Raw genomic sequence first — 17,352 nt, 5'->3', positions numbered from 1 at the left:
CACAAAACACACACACACAGTTAATCAGAGATTAATCACTTTTATGATTTATTGTTTGAAAAAAAGTAAAAAAGGAGCTTATTAGTGCTTGTATGTACCGGATTTTTTTTGGGCTATTAAACGCACTGCTTTATTGGCGCATTCCAATAATTTCGCAATTTAAAAAAAAAAAATCCACGGAAAGGCTGCTCTGTGACATAGGCCACACCCTATTGGCTGATGAGGGTGTCCTTCAAAAGACTCGGTCAATCAGAACGAGCGGGTAGGCAGGCAGATGTACTCATGTTAACTGAGGTTTCCGTGTACAGTAGTCCCTCGCTATAACGCAGTTCACCTTTCGCGGCCTTGGTGTTTCCCAGATTTTTTTTACAGCGCAATTTCGCATGCATTTTTTTTTTACAGTGTATGAATGTGCATTGTGTTCTGCGTCATGATTGGCAGCTGCGTTCACACAGGATGCGTCACAAAATGTCCATACGTCCAGATTACATACAAAGTCAATGGATAGACGCGGTCCAGATGCAAAATCTTTCCTGTGCGGCGATGCGGCCCAATCCGCCCGTCATTTGTTGATGATGACGTCAGGCTGTCAACACGGACACCGTCTGTTCACCCATTCAATCATGGAGTAGAAGCTGTGTGTGACCACCTGGAGCTGTAGGACACGGTCTTTATAACCGGAACCGGACCAGGACAGATTTGGCGTGGAGGAGAATCAGTGAGGAGGTGGTGGTAGCAGGTAAAAGCTCTATCTGTAGCACTGAGCTAGGATAGCATTAGCCGTTAATCACACCGGCTTTTTTCACTGGTGATTTATTTTTTATGAGAGGAGAAAAAGGAGTACAGCTCCTCACTTCAGCAGGCAGTGAATCTCACTGAGTTGGATGTGTTGCTGGTGGGGGGTGGGGCTTCGCTTCAAACTCACATATGAGGCGAATGGGGACATTTTTAGATCCTGCGCACTCTGAAGTGCTGTATGTTTGCAAGTTTTCTCCCCGACAAAACCCACAATGATGACGTCTGTCTGAGAAAAGTGTATGAAGTGTGTGGGGAGGGGTTTTAAAGCCTTAAAATGTATATTATATATTGTATATTATAAAATGTATATGTATAATAATTGTAAAAAATAAAGCTGACTACTTTGCGGATTTCACCTGTTGCGCGTTATTTTTAGAACATAACCCCTGCAATAAACGAGGGACTACTGTATTATGATCAGTTTCAATCGATGAGTTTCCATCTACACATAAAGCCTCCTCCTCACTGCCCTGCGTCTGCATATCTGTCCATTTACAGCTTTTTATGGTCACGTTTTACTGGAACCAGACTGATACACACCACACCCTCTGCTCCCGTGCTCAGCCTCGTTAATGCCAAATGACGTGGTGATTTGGCAACTTTATGCTGTTTGTTTCTTTCTATCATAAACCGGCTGATTACTTTACCCAGAGTGTTTCAGCACTCTGTGTGTGTGCCCCCGTGTGTGTGTGTCAGTTACATCAGCCTGTCACAGTCCTGTGTGTAATTGCTCCTCATAAACCTAATGCAGTGATTTGACAACTTTATGGCATTTATTAATTCCTACTATTAAAAACTGGATGAGATCTTTTTTTTCTTCTTTTTTTTAAACTTTGTCTGCACATGCTGTCTGGATGAGATCTTAACCATAATGTACTTTTTATTCGCTGCATACGCGCCATAGAAGTCGACTGACATATCGGGTCGATATATATGGACTTTTTTCATATTTTATATATAAATAAAAACAAATATTCAACAGATGTATGATTTCTGCCGTGACTCGCTCCCACGCAATTTGCCCTCCACAATCGGACCCCGTCCTGCATACGGACCATGATGCCTCCGTCCTGAGTTATTAAAGCTGTAAGAGCATCACTTTCCCCACATTATAAGAAGCTGGTTTCTGAACGTTCAGTTCACCGTGATGTTCAGTGACTGTTACAGTTCAGTCATTCTGCTGTAGAGGGTGACGGTCAGTAATACAGTATTATGCCTCCAGACACCAGCTTTCACTGGACACGTGTGTGACTGACTAAAGAATTCACACCTAAAGCACACTGTCACATTGGCCGCACACTGAACTTTAAAGAAAAAAAATAGCACCCTATACGCAGCAAAATACGGTATATACAGTAAGGCTGGGAATCGCGGTCGATACAATATTGATATCGCGTTTCTACAATAGATATGTTGAGAAAAATACAAAATCTTACGACTGCATATTAGGGCCATAATCAATATTTGAACAAATCCGAGCACTACAAAATTAAAGTTGTAATATTTTGAGAATAAAGTCATACTTTTATAAGAATAAAATTGAAATACAAACAGGATCTTGTGTGTGATGCGGTCACTCGAGCATTTAGTGAGATTATATTTCTCTTTAGGTTTTACACATGGTGAAATACTGAGCCTTTAGGCCCATCATCACCACTGTTATCACTTTAAGGACTTTAAAACACTTTGCACATGACTGATTTGGAGCAAAAAGCCTCTTTTATGTAGGAACTGGATGGAAGTGGTTCACCTCAGGGCCATTTGTGTTAGTTGCTTTCACTTCAACAAAGAATTCTCAGCGCTATACCATTACGAGTTATTAAAGATACAGCTTTATTCTCATAAAATGATGAGTATTCTAAAAAAAAAAATACGACTTTAATCTCAAAATATTACAGCTTTAATCTCTTTATTTTAATGTGGCCCTCATACACCGTCAAACTCATAAGGACACATGAAAGCCTTCAGAAGATGTTTTGATGTTTTCCTTATGAAAGAACTCGTAGGGATATATCAAAGCAATCACATCTGAGGAAGACTGGCAGTCGACAGTTGAAACATGTCAGGAGCTCACATTTACGGAAAAGAACGTTGTCTGACTAAATGAAACCTTAACATATATTGTTGTAATTAGTGCTATATTATAAATACAGTTGAATTGAATCAGAAGTTCACCCAAATGCTCAAAGTGTGGATTCACAGTTGGTTTTATAACTCGGTTAAAAAAACAAAAACAAGCTCTAGATGGCTTTTTTTTTTAATGGAAACTAAAAGGTGTTTGCAATTATGTACAAAGGAGCAAAAAAATTGACCATTGTATTTTAATTTACCGTTTTATCAAGAAATGCTCCTTCTTAAAATGTTGGACTTTGGTGCTTAAAGGGTTAACGTGTGCAGATGTGAAGGATTCCACTCAGGGACAACATTCCTTTTCCTCTGGTATGGCTAAGGTGGTGAGAAACGGATGACAGGTGAGAATGATTACCGTAGACAATGGGTTGCGTCTCTGTCGCCTGCTCTTCTTCTTTCCTTACCGACTCTGAGGTTTCTAGTTTATCTACCTGCAGTGGAGAGAAATGTGTACATTTAGAACAAACACAGGGTGTGTCAGACCAGAAAAACAACCTTGTGCTTCAAAGTTATACTCAAACAGCAAAGTCGTAACGGACATAACTGCATGTGCAGATTTCAAAGATAAGAAAAGTGAAGCAGACTTTAGAAAACGTTGGTGTTTGGAAAAAAAGACACTGACAATTTTTGGTCTGAACAATAAAATAAAGGAAGAAAACTTTGCACATTTAAACTCTTTTCAACATCTGTTGCCGTTTTGTGAGCGACACGTAGAAAAGCTGCAAAGTAGGGAGTAAAAAAGATAACGAACATTTATTTATCATAAAATGTAGCAGCAGTTAAATGTACTTGAGCAGGCAGTACATGAACAAAGGGACCAACATGCCATACAGTATTTGTGCTGTTATGTTTTCTACTTCAACGCTGCTCTACTTTTAGCTTAGTTAGAGGAGGAACACCTGAGGCAGGTTAAAGTCTTCCACATGCACCTTTCATCACCAAAGCTACAGGCATCAAACCAGCAGTCGTAGAACATGAGCTGAACTCTTCTCAACCACCAGCAATCATTCACTTATTCAGTCCTTCCAGGATTTCACGCCAAATTTCTGCCATTTTTGTTGCCAAAAACACCCGATTTTACAGTAGCTTTTTCAAGAATTTGCTGCAAATGTTGCATATTTTTAGGCTTTATTGTTTACCATAACTTTGCATGTTTATTGTTGGAAAAGCAACTAATTGCCTTTGAATTCTTCCATAACAACACAGAAAAGGAATCATTTTCACAATTTAACAATGTAAGGATAATTTTAATCACATTTGAAAGGTCATCAGTCCAGAAAATATTAAACCTAGAATAACTGGTTGTTTATAGGGATGGTACATTGACTCATTCGATTCTATTACAAATCGATTCTCAGTTATTAATGATTATCGATTGGATTTTTTATTAATCTTCTATTTAACATCAGTCAGCTGTTGAATTATTTGACTATTCTTTTAAGTAACACCTCACAGCACCTTGTGGCGGATGCGCCGGCATCCGGAGAACAGGTTACTCCCCCTGGCGCCCGTCTTGTGGTTAAACGCTGCATGACAGGTGGAAAAGGAGGACCCGCCTGGTTTGTATTACATTTTAAAAATGTAAATAATTGATCCTAGGAAATGTAAGAATTCATTCATAATCGTCAATAATAAAATTGTGATAATCGATTTTCTCCACCACGAGCTGTTTAAGTTCTCATAATCAAATAATGTTACTTTTCCTGTTAGAATCTCCACAATGCAGGATTGCAACCCTTTGAAAGGGCAACGTTTACTACAGTGCAGGTAACAACCTGCACAATCTTCACTGATGTGTACAGAAATAAAAAGAGCATATTTTATAAATACTGTCTGTCGATCAAATATGAACTGATAATTACTGTAGCTGCCAAAAACAGATCAGTTTACACATATTAGGTATAAAATCACCTCTGTATCCCTCAGTGACATTTTGCAAACACACAAACTACAGTCCATCCTTTATTACTGTACCTATATTTCCACTATTAGATGAAGATCTGAATGACTCTTCTTCAGTCATGGTTACTTGTCGTGACTGATAGTTGTATTTCTAATGTTCTCTGAAGCATGTTTAGATGGAGGAAAGTCCCAGTCAAGTGATGACTTTCATTTGTTTCACCACAGTATTGCACACGGCGCAAAACAATTGACCTCCACCTTCACGCAAATCTTGATGTTTAGGTCTAATATTCATTAGTAAATAAGAACGTTTTGACATTTTAGAAGTGTGTAGACGTACATGATGACCTACCGGGGCAGAAGGCTTTGAGCTTAGTCAGATTAGTCAAAATTGTGTGATGGTTGCGGTGATTGGACATTTTTGGGCGGCCATGCAGAATTCAGAGAGATTGGCTGAATTTTTAGTTGCAATCACAACATTGCAAATTTCTGGAGGGACTGATTAAAACCAAACAAATTCACTATTTTAAAAATTATCCTTTGTGTTGTAAGTATTTTATATGAACTATTTAACAATGCAGTGCTTAGTTGCGTCACTTCCTCCATTCTCAGGCAGGTTCTATAACACAATGCACGTCCTTTCACCACATGGCTGTTTCCACATTAACACCATGCACACATGGGGCTGCAATCTTTCCAACTAACACTAGAGCCAAGACAGTTTGACTTTCACCTGTTCTTTAACTGCATCAACCTGAAAGAGAAGAGGTGCAAAAACTACACGTGGAGGGTTTACACATGTTTGGAATGTTTCACTGGACTCACGGAAATCTACAAAGTAGGGCTGCACAATTGATTAAATTTTAATCGTGATTACGATTTTGGCTTCCATGATTAAATTAACCTGAGCATCCCTAGTCTGGACTTGTTCAGGTTCAGGGCAAGTGATGTTTAACAAGAAAAAGTCATATGTAAAGAGTACAGTAGAGTTAGAATTGTGATGCAGGTATAAAACAACTAATCTGTTTAATTACCTGAAAAAACATCACAAACTCAAATACAATAAATGCATCAAGGCTAAAGCCAATGGTGCTTCTCTGTCCGTGTCCAATAGACAAACACAGAAAATAATAAACAGGCTGGTGTTTCTTGCATATATAGTTATCCTAGAGCTGTGCAATTAATTAAAATTTTATTACGACTTCAAAAATAACAGAATCGAGAAAAAAATTATTAAAAATAATTATATATTTTTTATTTTATATTACATGTTTTATTTGCTAAATAAAACAAACTTCCACGATTTCAAACATCTACAAATAATAAAGCTTGGAACACAGATTATTAATACTAACTTTAAGTTTAATCCAATGCAAGCCCCTCCGCCCCTCTCAAAGCTAAAGCTAGCCTGCAGGCTAACACGAGGAAAGTTGTTGCTAGTGGTCTTGAAACATGGCTGGAGAAATGCATCCCATATATTCTCATATATGGGAACACTTTGGGTTTGATGAAGACCTTGAGCAAAGACTTCACGTGCAAGAAGTGTTTTGTTTTGCGCAAAAGTGAACATACGGGACTTGATTTTAGTGTTTGAAGGATTTTATTCATGTTTAAAGAATATATTTTATGCTTTTTTGTACAAAAAATAAATAACTTTGTGGTTGACAAATAATCATGTTTTCAATTATGACTAAAACAATCGTGATTATTATTTTTTCTATAATCGAGCAGCTTTAAGTTATCCTATAGTAAATTATTGGGTACATTTTTGTATTCATCATTATTCTTGTTTAAAGCTTTTCCTTTGTACTCTAAACTGAACACAAAGTTTTTTAAAAGGCAGTTAAATAAAAATACGGATGTTTTCCCAAACAGGATGAATAATAATTAATAATGGTGATTACAATATTGATCCAAATAATGGTGATTATTAATTTGTCCATAATCGTGCAGCCCTACTACAAAGTCCTTGGAAGGAAACCAGGGGAGGATTGTTTCTTATGTTCTCTGGGATTTCTGTGCTTCACCCACCTTGCTAAGGTACTCTCTCATGACCTGAATGAAGTATGGCATTGAGAAGTCCATGATGTTGTGCCTCCAGGCCGTCTCCAGCACCACGTCGGGCCGCAGGAGGTCATAGCAGGTGAACAGGCAGGCGGCAAAACACTCCTTTTTGTTCTCCTGCAGGAACCAGGACAGTAGCTCCTCGGCCAACTCTGTGTCTTTGGACTCTGACGCATACTGCATGGCATCCTGCAGGACAGAGGAAAGTCACTGGGTTTAGAAACAGGTGCAACACGTGGATTTAAAGCTTGAGCAGCTGGGTTAAGCACACTAAAGAATGATTGCCAGTAAGAATGAGTTTTCGTTCACGATATATCATCAAAAACATTCCCACCGGTAAGAATATGTCATCCCACGACAGAAACGATAAATTCTCATTGATGACGCCTGTAAGTGCGCGACACACTCGAAAGACGTATGCAAGTGTGGGCAGTGTCTGAAATTAGCAAGGGCCACAGGCATTTGGCCTCAATTTAGCCAAGAATGCCCCTAAAAACCTTGTTCCACAGGCCAAATGTTTTTTGTCAACTTATTATTCTCTAGAGTACTGGTGCACACTGCTGCCACTGCTCCCACTTCTCACACACAGACAGCGCTGCTCGTCACAGAACTACCTGAAGCTGCCGTGCTGCGATACATCATGGACCGCTACTAGGTTAAGACCAGACATATAGATCCACCCAAAGTTCCCACAAACACGTTGACGGAATTTCATTATAAATGAGGAAAGAAATTCATTTAAAACAATAACACTAAAATTGACCCACATGCACAAAAATATTCCAAAAATATCAGCCCATAAGCTAATTGAGTCAGCAGCTATTGAAGCCTTTTTTAATGTGTAAATGCTATTACTAAAGCAGATTCTAGTGATGATGTATTCATTTATTGTTTATATTTATAGTCATTTTTATTATTACTGTGATAAATATCAGAAATTGTCAGGATACATTTTTTAGTCTTTTCGCCCATCCCTAATTGCCAGTCATTGACACACTTCAAACACACACCTTGTAGAGCTTGTCCTTCTTGCAGAGCTCCACGCTCTGCTTCCAGCGGTTGTTCCCCTTAAAGAGGTAGGCAGCGATTCTCCTGAACTCAATCAGCTCATGCTTCTCCATGCGCTGAGCCAATGAGATGTTGTCAAAGTTGTCGTAGGCATCTATTGATGTCCTCAGTGCCTAAAAAGCAGTGAAAAACACCTGAGCGAGGTGTTCTTCCTTTCTTTCATTACATACATTTTTCAACGGATATCCATACCTGGTAATCCTCCTCTGTGATGAAGAGGTTGTTAAGTGCTTCATTGACTGATTTGTTGTTGTGGTTCTGTACTGATCGTAGGTATGGTTTGACCAGGGGCAGCTGCTTTACCTGCAACAGAAGTGTTTAGTGCTCACTCAGTTTAAATCACCTGCAAATTCTGTAGTCAATCATATAATTTGAGACGGATTAATGCACACCTTGGTGAAGAAGTTGACGGCACGCGAGTGGTCCAGTCTGGGTGAAAGCACGATGAGTAAATCGTTCAGTAACAAGGGCTTGAATTCCAGATAGAACTGAATGGCTTTGTAGTACAGCTCTACATTGGCTACCTACAGACAAAAAACAACTGTTAAGTCACAGGAAGCAAAACCAAAAAAAACCTACTGCAATGGTATGCCATGTTTAAATTACATACAATTACAAAATGGTACAAGAAGGAATCAGAAATAAATCAAAGTTACACCTAAAAGCTGCTGGACAAGATCATTTTTATAAGATAAAGACATAATGTAGGCCACATATCAATAAATCAAAGATCATTTGTTCAAAAAAAATGTAAAAGCTTGAAATTGCCACTAAAAAGCGTGTTTTCATCTGCACCGTGAAAAGTCTTACTGACTGTCGGAAAAGTTTTTATGCACTGCATTGTGGGTTGTTTCTACTGACATTGAGGACAGTGATTCACTTGACAGCATTTTTAGTTCCATATATTCCACGTGATATCACCTCATTCCACGAGATATTCCACTTTGATTTCCGTCTAAACCCCAAAATAAAAATCTACTAGTGTTTTCCTGCAACTTTCAGTTTATAAAAACACTAGAAATATGTTAGGATGTCACTTTGACAGAGTTTTTGCAGGAAAACAAGAAATAATGGTAAAAATATAGTAAAACATACTTCTATGCATCCGTCTACGAGACACCACATCCCACAATGCAATGCACAAAACTTTTTTGACAATGTCAACGAGATAGTTTACAGAGGAAATCAAAATAAACTTCCGAGAGGCAATTTTAACCCTTTACATCTTTTTTTACAGGAATGGATCATTGCCTAACATTAAAATGAGCTAGCATCAACCTAGCATTAACCTAACTTTAACATAGCATTAGATTAGTATTAACGAGCATTCACCCAGCATTAGCTTTAGCCTAGCATTAAATTAGTATTAACTAGCATTATTATTAACCTAGCATTCGCATTATATTAACCTAGAATTAGCATTAACCAAACATTAGCTAGCAATAACCTAACATTAACATAGCATTAACTTAAAATTCACATAGCATTAGCCTAGCATTAACATTAATCTAACATCAGCTAGCATTAACTTGGTCATAACTAGCATTAGCATTGACCTAGCATTAAATTAAACTAGCATTAACATTACATTAACTAGCATTAGCATTACTATCATTAACATTAACCTAGCATATGCCCAACATTAACCTTACTATTAGCTAGCATTAACATTAACTTGCATTAGCAACACTATGCCTTCATCAGATTTAAAAAAAAAAGTATTGTCTCCAGCAGATTTATGGGTTATCGTGACATTAGATCAAAACAACACAAGCAATACATTTCTAAAGGAAGCTAGTGGTTTAAGTCTTCATTATTGACCTTGGTGATGATGTCTTTGAACTGGCTCTCCTTCCACGCGTCTGTGGGGTGGTTCATCATGGTGATGATAGCGTTGTCGAACTCCTCGTACTTGTCGTAGAGGAAGACCAGTTCGCCCCACAAGTGGGCCTGCTCGGCTGCTCTCAGGACCTTTGGGATGTTGACTCTGGACCAGAAAAGCTCCAGGTGCTCTCTCATCTTCTGAGGCTTGAACTTTGAGTAAAGGATGGCGAGCTCAGTGAACATGCCCATGTGAGCGCGCTCCAAGCCCAGGGCGGCCTCCAGCATGGTGATCAACTCCTCAAAGTAACCACGGTCCTGAAACCACACAATCAGAGCAAAATGTGACTTATCTGCAGGATCAACCAAATGTATGAGGGTGCATTTGATGATGGACTAATTCTGTCTCGCCATGTACCAACAAGAGTAGTGGTTTGCAAAGTTGCATCACACCTACAAAAGTAGTGTTTTTCTTCATGTGTGGAGTTTGCATGTTCTCTGAAACACTTCATTGTCTTTCCACAATTCAAAAACATCTTTGTTAAGTTTATAGTCTATAAATTCACTGTGGAAGTTTTCAATTGCAATTATGTCATCAATTATCCATGTTCAATTACAACTCTATTATGATTACGGTGACCAGCATTGTTTCTAATTATAATTAAAATAAGAATTGTAATTTTTCTCTGAGAACATAATTGTAAGTGACTTTCAATTACTAAAGCTCAAATTTAATTAATCACAATTACTGAGTGTTAAATAAATAACTCCATAAAACATAACCTTCCTGTTGCGTTAGCTTTAGGTTAGCATCTCCAATGGTAATGAATCAGTTTTGACTAATGTCTTAAATCAGCTGTAAAATTCACAAAAAAAAATATTATCTATCATCCAAGTTGCTTTTCATCTCTTGGTTACCTTGTTTGGCTTCCTTATCAATTAAAATATTGTTTTTAATATTTTTGGTGTGGGCGTCTGAGCTTTTTTTGTGTCACTATACCATTAGATTTTTTTTTGAAAATTAAAATTAAATAGTGAAATTGTTCTGAAGAAAACTAACAGATAGTGGGAAGAGTTTGTTATGGCCATTTTTATATTCATCATCATATCGTCAAATGTATGTTCATGTGTACAATTTGTCATGTTTTAATACATGATGACTCCATTACTCTTTACACTTTTGAACAGCTGAATCATGATTAAACAGATCGTATTGTACTCAGTGCAACACAAAGTCTCTGCCAAGGCCAGAGTCTCTGCTCACATGCAGATATACACGAGCGCACACACTATCAAGGAGATAGGAGTGGCGCCAGATCTTCCTCATAATTATACACGTCTTCATCATCCTCAAACTTTTCCACTGTGGGAGCATCTGACTCCCTCCCTTTTTTCTCTCAGGGACCTTTTTCTTATCTGTATAAAACCTTAAGCTGAAACTGTTAGAGGGAGCGGCTCTGCTTTCGGACGTCCAATTCGGACGGTCACTACTTTTGTTCCATCTTTGTCTTTTTTTTTTTTTACTTAGTTTTAGAATAAACTTTTTTATAAAATCATCAATGCTCCGACTGGACTCCATCATTCAACCAGAGCAATAAATCATGTCTCCAAATGAGGTCAACCGCAAATCTTGCCGTAACAAGTTGATGCAACGCATTTTATTGATTGCTAATTACGTATGTGTAAGCCATAGAAGAGCAACATGGTTCCCCAGTTTTGAGTTTAATGAAATTGTAATTGACAGTTTTTATAGAATTACAATTACAAAGTCAAATGTATGAAGTCATTTATATTTCAATTACGATTACAACAAAAATAAATTTTTCTGTATTACAATTATAATCACGTCAATTGTAATTAATTATCGATTACACAATTAGAATTGATCCCAACCCTGGCTCTAAGTACCGATAGAGCAGATAAGTGGTTATGAAACATGGAAGAATTGGTATAAATATCTGGGTTGAACCCTTTCCCACCTGGTAGTAGTTGATCAGCTCCTCCAGCTCGTCAGCGTGCACCACAATGTGAAGACCACACATCTGAGCCAGCCTGAACTCCTTTCCGTCCACACAGGCGAAGCACACCTCCTTCCAGGTGCGAGTGCTGTTGGCCTTACGGGCTCCGTCCACAGCCGCCTGGTACTCTCCCAGATGGACCAGAGTGGACGCCAGACGGCCAAAATTGGACACGTTGTTGTAGAGCAGTTTAGCCGCCTCGTACATCTTCTCGTCGTAGCAGCGGTCTCCCACCTGAAAAAGACATGAAGGTTGAGCACAGGGCCTAAAGCCTAAAGTTACAGAGAGCGTTTGGTTGAAGCGAGGCTCACCTGTTGGATGTGAGCATTGTTTGGTCCATTGATGAACTCCTCCAGTTCAGCCAGGCGATTGGTTTTAGCCAAAGCAAAGATCAGTTCCGTCTCCACATATGATTCACGGGCCTTCTTACGAGCCATCTGTAGGAATTTAACCAGGTCTTCCCAGTTCCCTGGAACACATCGACAAGAATTTCTCATCAAGTCTTATTATGTCGTAGTGAGATCTTCTTTGTGAATGTGGGAAATTGCCATCAATAAAATTTGGGTCTAAAATTCTTACGCTAGTTTCATCCATTTTCCTACAAAAAAGCCTCTGGTATTAGTTTTTATCAACACTTTGCTCAGGATAAATAGCATTAATACACAGTCACTAGTCAGATGACATTCTTCCTCTCTGCTGTATACAAAGAAAACGAAAATCCCAGACAAAGTTTTCATGTAAAATCTTAACATGAGCGGTGTGCCACCTATGGAGCCTCACAATTCCATTGTCACAATTTCCGATGCATCTTTTTTTCTCCTCATTCAGGATTTCTTTATTTCCTCACTTTGTAGCAATTTCATACTTTTAAAGACGGTTTAAGTGTCGGTATCCATTAATTAAAGTAACAAAGCAAATGTATCACTATTATCTTTTATTTATGTCAAATCACCAAATCCACCAGTACTCCTATTACAAAATAAATAAATATAACAATATAAAAAGAACTATAATAATGGCTTATTCAGATAATACGATCTGAACAACACAAAAGCTAGCTTACTCAGTAAAAATAAATAGACTTTCAAACAAAATCCTCAATGAGCAGCATAATTCCCACAAGAAAGTAACAATCAAAGCAGCTTTAAAAACATAAAACCTACAATATCAGCCCCTATAACACTTGTGGAATTTGGGTTTTTAAATTAACAGTGGATGGATAAAAGAACACAATTAATTATTAAATCATGCGACAGCAAGTATGTGCAGAGACAAATGTGTGTTCCTGTCATTTCGTTATTATGAAAAACAATCATTTTTTAACATTTATGAATAGTTATTGAACAGTTAAGTCTCAAATTGCGATGAATTTAATAATTGATGTATTGGCACACTTCTACTTAGCGTGTATCCTTACCGCTCTTATCTGCAGCCTGCACCACCTCCATGTATGCAGAGGGATCATCTGCTTTAATGTAAGAGTCAATAGCCTCCTTCACCAGCTCCTTCTGTAGCTGAGCTTTAGCCAGCTGGCTCCACACGGCTGGCTCGTTGCAGCGCTCTGCAAATTCATAAGCCCGGTCCAAATTGCCAATGTGCTCAATCAGCACCTGAGGAAAGAGTGAGTAGAGACTGATGAACTCTCTTCAGTGATTTTATGGTTGAAGGGTTGAAGAGATGAGGACGTACCTGCACAGCAGAAGTGTTTACATCAAACTTCTTGAAAATGGCAAAGGCTTCCTCAAACAGCTCGTTGCTGATGGCGATGTTTGCAATGTCGGGAGCGTCGTAGTTGTCCAGTCTGCTGATGTACTCCATGACACGGGTGCGGTCGGCTTTGATTGCTGTGAGAATCAACAGGTTCTGCAGATTTCTGTAACACAGCAACACAAACACAGTAAGATCAATCCTTGTGTTAAAGGTGAGCAACAGATTTAATGTGAGCAGGTGAACTTTCAGCACCGGTGTTCACTGAACACAGAGTTGTCCAACACAATCTTCTCCAGCAGCTCAATGAGTTCATTGGGCAAGTCGGCCGTCATGAACGCTTTGACCGTTACTGAGACCTCCTCTGGGTCCTGGGTCTCTGACAGCGCGGTCTGCACAACCTTTGAGCAAAGACAACTTTGTTTAAACAATGACAACCCTACCGCTCTGTGTGTGTGTGTGTGTGTGTCTGTGTCTGTGTGTGTTCGTGTTCACGGTGGCTCGTGGTCTATACCTGATCAATCAGTGGTCGTCTGAAGGGGTTGCTCTCAAGCAACACGCTGGCCCACAGGTCTGGGTCTTTGCGTCGGACTAGGTAACGGGACAAGCTCTTGAAGAGGGAGTTCTCATTGCAGACCTATAATCAAAGTCACAGTTATTCCGAGTACACATCAAACATGATACAAACTAGTCAAAAATTGGTTCCAAAGCTCACATTGATCAGTTCCTGGTCACACTGTCCTCTCTCATAAGCCACGCAGGCCAGGTGAGGGTCTCTCTTCTCACAATACTTTCCCACCACACGGCTGTCATAGTAAGGGTTTTCCCTGAGGAAGCGTTCGGGGTTGTTGTTGCTGTCTATGTAGATCTTGGCCAGGGCGTTGTGGGTGGCGGGCTCCTCACAGCCTTCGTGGATACGAGACTCAAGCCATGGCAGCAGCAGCTTTAGTCTGCAAAATAAATGTTTAGAAACAAGAAAGGAGGTCACCACTTTGGCTGTAATGATGAAAATAGCAGTGGGACCCAATTTAAAAAAATAATTTAATTAATTACACTTTGTATTTAATTACCTAAATTAATGGCCTAACAATATTTGACAAGAGAAGCAACATTTTTCCAATTTAAAAAGATTTTGGTATATGACTGAATCAATGAAAACAATAAATTAGCTTAAACAACAACAGTGTTTATTATTTTTATATTATAACAATGTGCAATATGAATAAAGAATATTATGATTGCATTGCTCACAAAGCACAAACCTAAATTTAAGTAAGCTATATTCATTGTTTTCAGATTTTTTTGTTTTTTTTAAACTTTCTTAAACAAATGTGTTTTTGTGTATTAAAATAAAAAAATTACATTTAGTAAAGAACATTCCAGAGAAGTGGAGAAGGAACAGTGTAAAATAGTTAGAATATCTGTGGCATGAAATAAACTGAGCAACTGATGAAGCTGATGAATTTAGTTTGAAATAGTCTTTCAACATAGCAGTTAATAAGTTGGGTTAGACGATGCTATCTGTAGCAGCACTTCTAGCCCCGCCCACATCCTCTACCACCAAGAGTGGTTGACTGTCCACTACAATCATTTATCCACTGACTTTGTTCATTTGTCACTCATGGACTTACTCATTTTGGCTCTGAACCCTGTCATCTTGTCCATTGTGGAATAAAGAAACTGCCTGAACAGAGCATGTAGCAGCTCGCACTGTCCGAGTGTCCGTGCTTGCTGCTACATGTTTAGCATTGAAGTGGTAGCAGAGGTTAGAAAAGCAGGGCTTTTGTTTTCCATCCGGTGATTATATTTAAACTAAAATTAACACCCATGAAGCACTGCAATGACTTCTCCACTGGTTCTCCCGTTTCTTGTGTTGTAGTCTGTGCATCAGTATTATGGGTATGTGCAGAAAGACTTAAAATTGACATCTTTTAACTTTAAGGGGAATTCAAGACAATTAAATAAAAAAAGAAATAAGCTCAATCTGCTAAATCTAAACATGTATACCTCACTCTTGCTCTCTAATATTGTATGACCACATTTTTTTTGTGTATGTGTGTGTTTTCTGTAACCGTTCTGTTTTTTGGGGGGTATTTTGGTGCTGCCATCTTGGCCAGGTCTTGTAAAAAAGGGTTTTATATCTCAATGAGTTTTTTACCTGGTTAGATAAAGGATATTGATTGATTGATACCGGGAACTGGTGAAATGCGAATGGTTCTGCACTGTTGGGAGTGCAAAAAGCGATTAGCTACGTTTTCTTAACTTTTATTTTTAGTGCAATAATTTTATGTGATTGATTAATGCCAAATACTGCGTTAAAGTCCCAGCCCTTGAAGAACAACATGAAATCGAAGTAAAGCAGCACCTGTTTCTTTTCTCCACCTCAGCGACCAGCTCATCAGTGGAAAACTGTCCCCTGACGACGAGGATCAGACTTTTGATCACATCCTCAGAACAGTCCACATCTAAAAGACCTCCGACCACCACAGGCAGACGGCTCGGGTTCACCTGGAATAAATAAACAGGTAAGCATTTGTTACATACAAAGCCAACGAGGAGCGATACGTGTTTGAAATGAGTCTTCACCTTCTGTACGTAGATCTCAATGTACTTCTGCAGGTTGTTGCGATACAGGTAGAGGACCAGATCGTGGACAAAGTCGAAGCGGTCACAAACGATGATGAGTGGCAGCTGATCAGTGAGTTTTGCCTCCTGTGTGTCACAGAGTGGATTGAGGTCATTCGATTCAATCAAGCAAATTATAATCTATCAGTCAAAATATTCATCAAACCTGTTGCAAAAGAAGTGGATCTTTTAATTTTATTAAACATAAACCTATAAACATAACTCTGCCCGTTACTAACTCACTGAAAATGTAATAAATTATACAACTTTCGGTTACATGAGCTTTCCAACTAGTCACTTAACATCTAAATATATGTTCCCCCTCTGACAGATTACAGATTCACACCAGTCCATAATTCCCCAGGATTTAGTTTGAATATGTCCAACATATGTTTAATATGTCTAATATTCAAAACCAAGTTCATGACATTTGGAAATCGACAAATTGGGGAGGAGGTTTAACAATTGAAAATGTGGAAATTAAAGGAGTAAATTAAACTACGTTTCTTAGAGATTTAATTGATCAGAAGCTCTGCTAGAAATCTCATATCAAATATTTGCGCTCTAAAGTGTCCAAAAATGTTGGAATACTTGGTAAAACCCCAAATTAGATGAGAATTCACTGCACTGTAATTTCACTATAATTTTGTCCCAGACATTAATTGATCCATATCTGTCCTATTGCTTTGAGGTTTGGGGAAATAAATACAAAAGCACTTTACTTTACAAAAAAGAACCATAAGGTTAGTTGATCATGCTGGGTACCTTGCTCATACAAAGCCACCGTTCTTAAAATCAGGTCATTTAAAATTCTCGGACATAGTTCAATTTAAAACGGGTCAGATTTTATATAATTTATGGGATAAGATATTACCAAAAAACATTAAAAAATGTTCATGTTTAGGGAGGGAACATGCATTTTAAGAGGAAATTATAATTTTAAACAGCCTACCTACCATCCATTCAACTCTAAAAAGTATGTGCATCTCTGTTTATGGTGTTAAATTATGGAATAAACTAGGCAAGGACATCAAAATGTGCTCAACATTATAACAATTTAAAAGTCACTAGAAAACTTTTTTGATCAGCTATAGAGTACTGGACAGGTAATATACATTCATCACATTGTACCTTTTTAACTTTTCTCGATTACATATACCGTTTGATTTGTGCTTGTTTGAGATAAATAAAAATCAAATCAAAATGTGAATATAGTTGG

General features: G+C 38.3%; 1 protein-coding gene across 4 annotated transcripts in view; it reads right to left on the bottom strand.

Annotated features, from left to right (window-relative positions):
- Positions 1–17,352, bottom strand: part of LOC114475167 (clathrin heavy chain 1-like) — a 48,882-nt gene that overhangs the window by 1,178 nt on the left and 30,352 nt on the right. For 2 of the 4 annotated variants that reach the window (XM_028465799.1, XM_028465798.1), the window contains 16 exons: positions 16,095–16,220; positions 15,874–16,016; positions 14,224–14,458; positions 14,023–14,145; positions 13,764–13,909; positions 13,491–13,674; positions 13,219–13,411; positions 12,113–12,270; positions 11,763–12,035; positions 9,784–10,101; positions 8,355–8,486; positions 8,155–8,265; positions 7,905–8,075; positions 6,862–7,083; positions 5,564–5,584; positions 3,284–3,359 (listed from right to left, as the gene is read on the bottom strand). In XM_028465799.1, the coding sequence (XP_028321600.1) occupies positions 3,284–3,359; positions 5,564–5,584; positions 6,862–7,083; positions 7,905–8,075; positions 8,155–8,265; positions 8,355–8,486; positions 9,784–10,101; positions 11,763–12,035; positions 12,113–12,270; positions 13,219–13,411; positions 13,491–13,674; positions 13,764–13,909; positions 14,023–14,145; positions 14,224–14,458; positions 15,874–16,016; positions 16,095–16,220 (2,632 nt within the window). The remainder of the gene's footprint in view (positions 1–3,283; positions 3,360–5,563; positions 5,585–6,861; positions 7,084–7,904; positions 8,076–8,154; positions 8,266–8,354; positions 8,487–9,783; positions 10,102–11,762; positions 12,036–12,112; positions 12,271–13,218; positions 13,412–13,490; positions 13,675–13,763; positions 13,910–14,022; positions 14,146–14,223; positions 14,459–15,873; positions 16,017–16,094; positions 16,221–17,352) is intronic. The other 2 variants (XM_028465800.1, XM_028465801.1) reach the window with 1 other exon arrangement.

Source organism: Gouania willdenowi, chromosome 14, assembly GCF_900634775.1.
Source record: "Gouania willdenowi chromosome 14, fGouWil2.1, whole genome shotgun sequence".
Classification (NCBI taxonomy): Eukaryota; Metazoa; Chordata; class Actinopteri; order Blenniiformes; family Gobiesocidae; genus Gouania; species Gouania willdenowi.
This window is presented reverse-complemented; position numbering and strand designations above follow the sequence as displayed.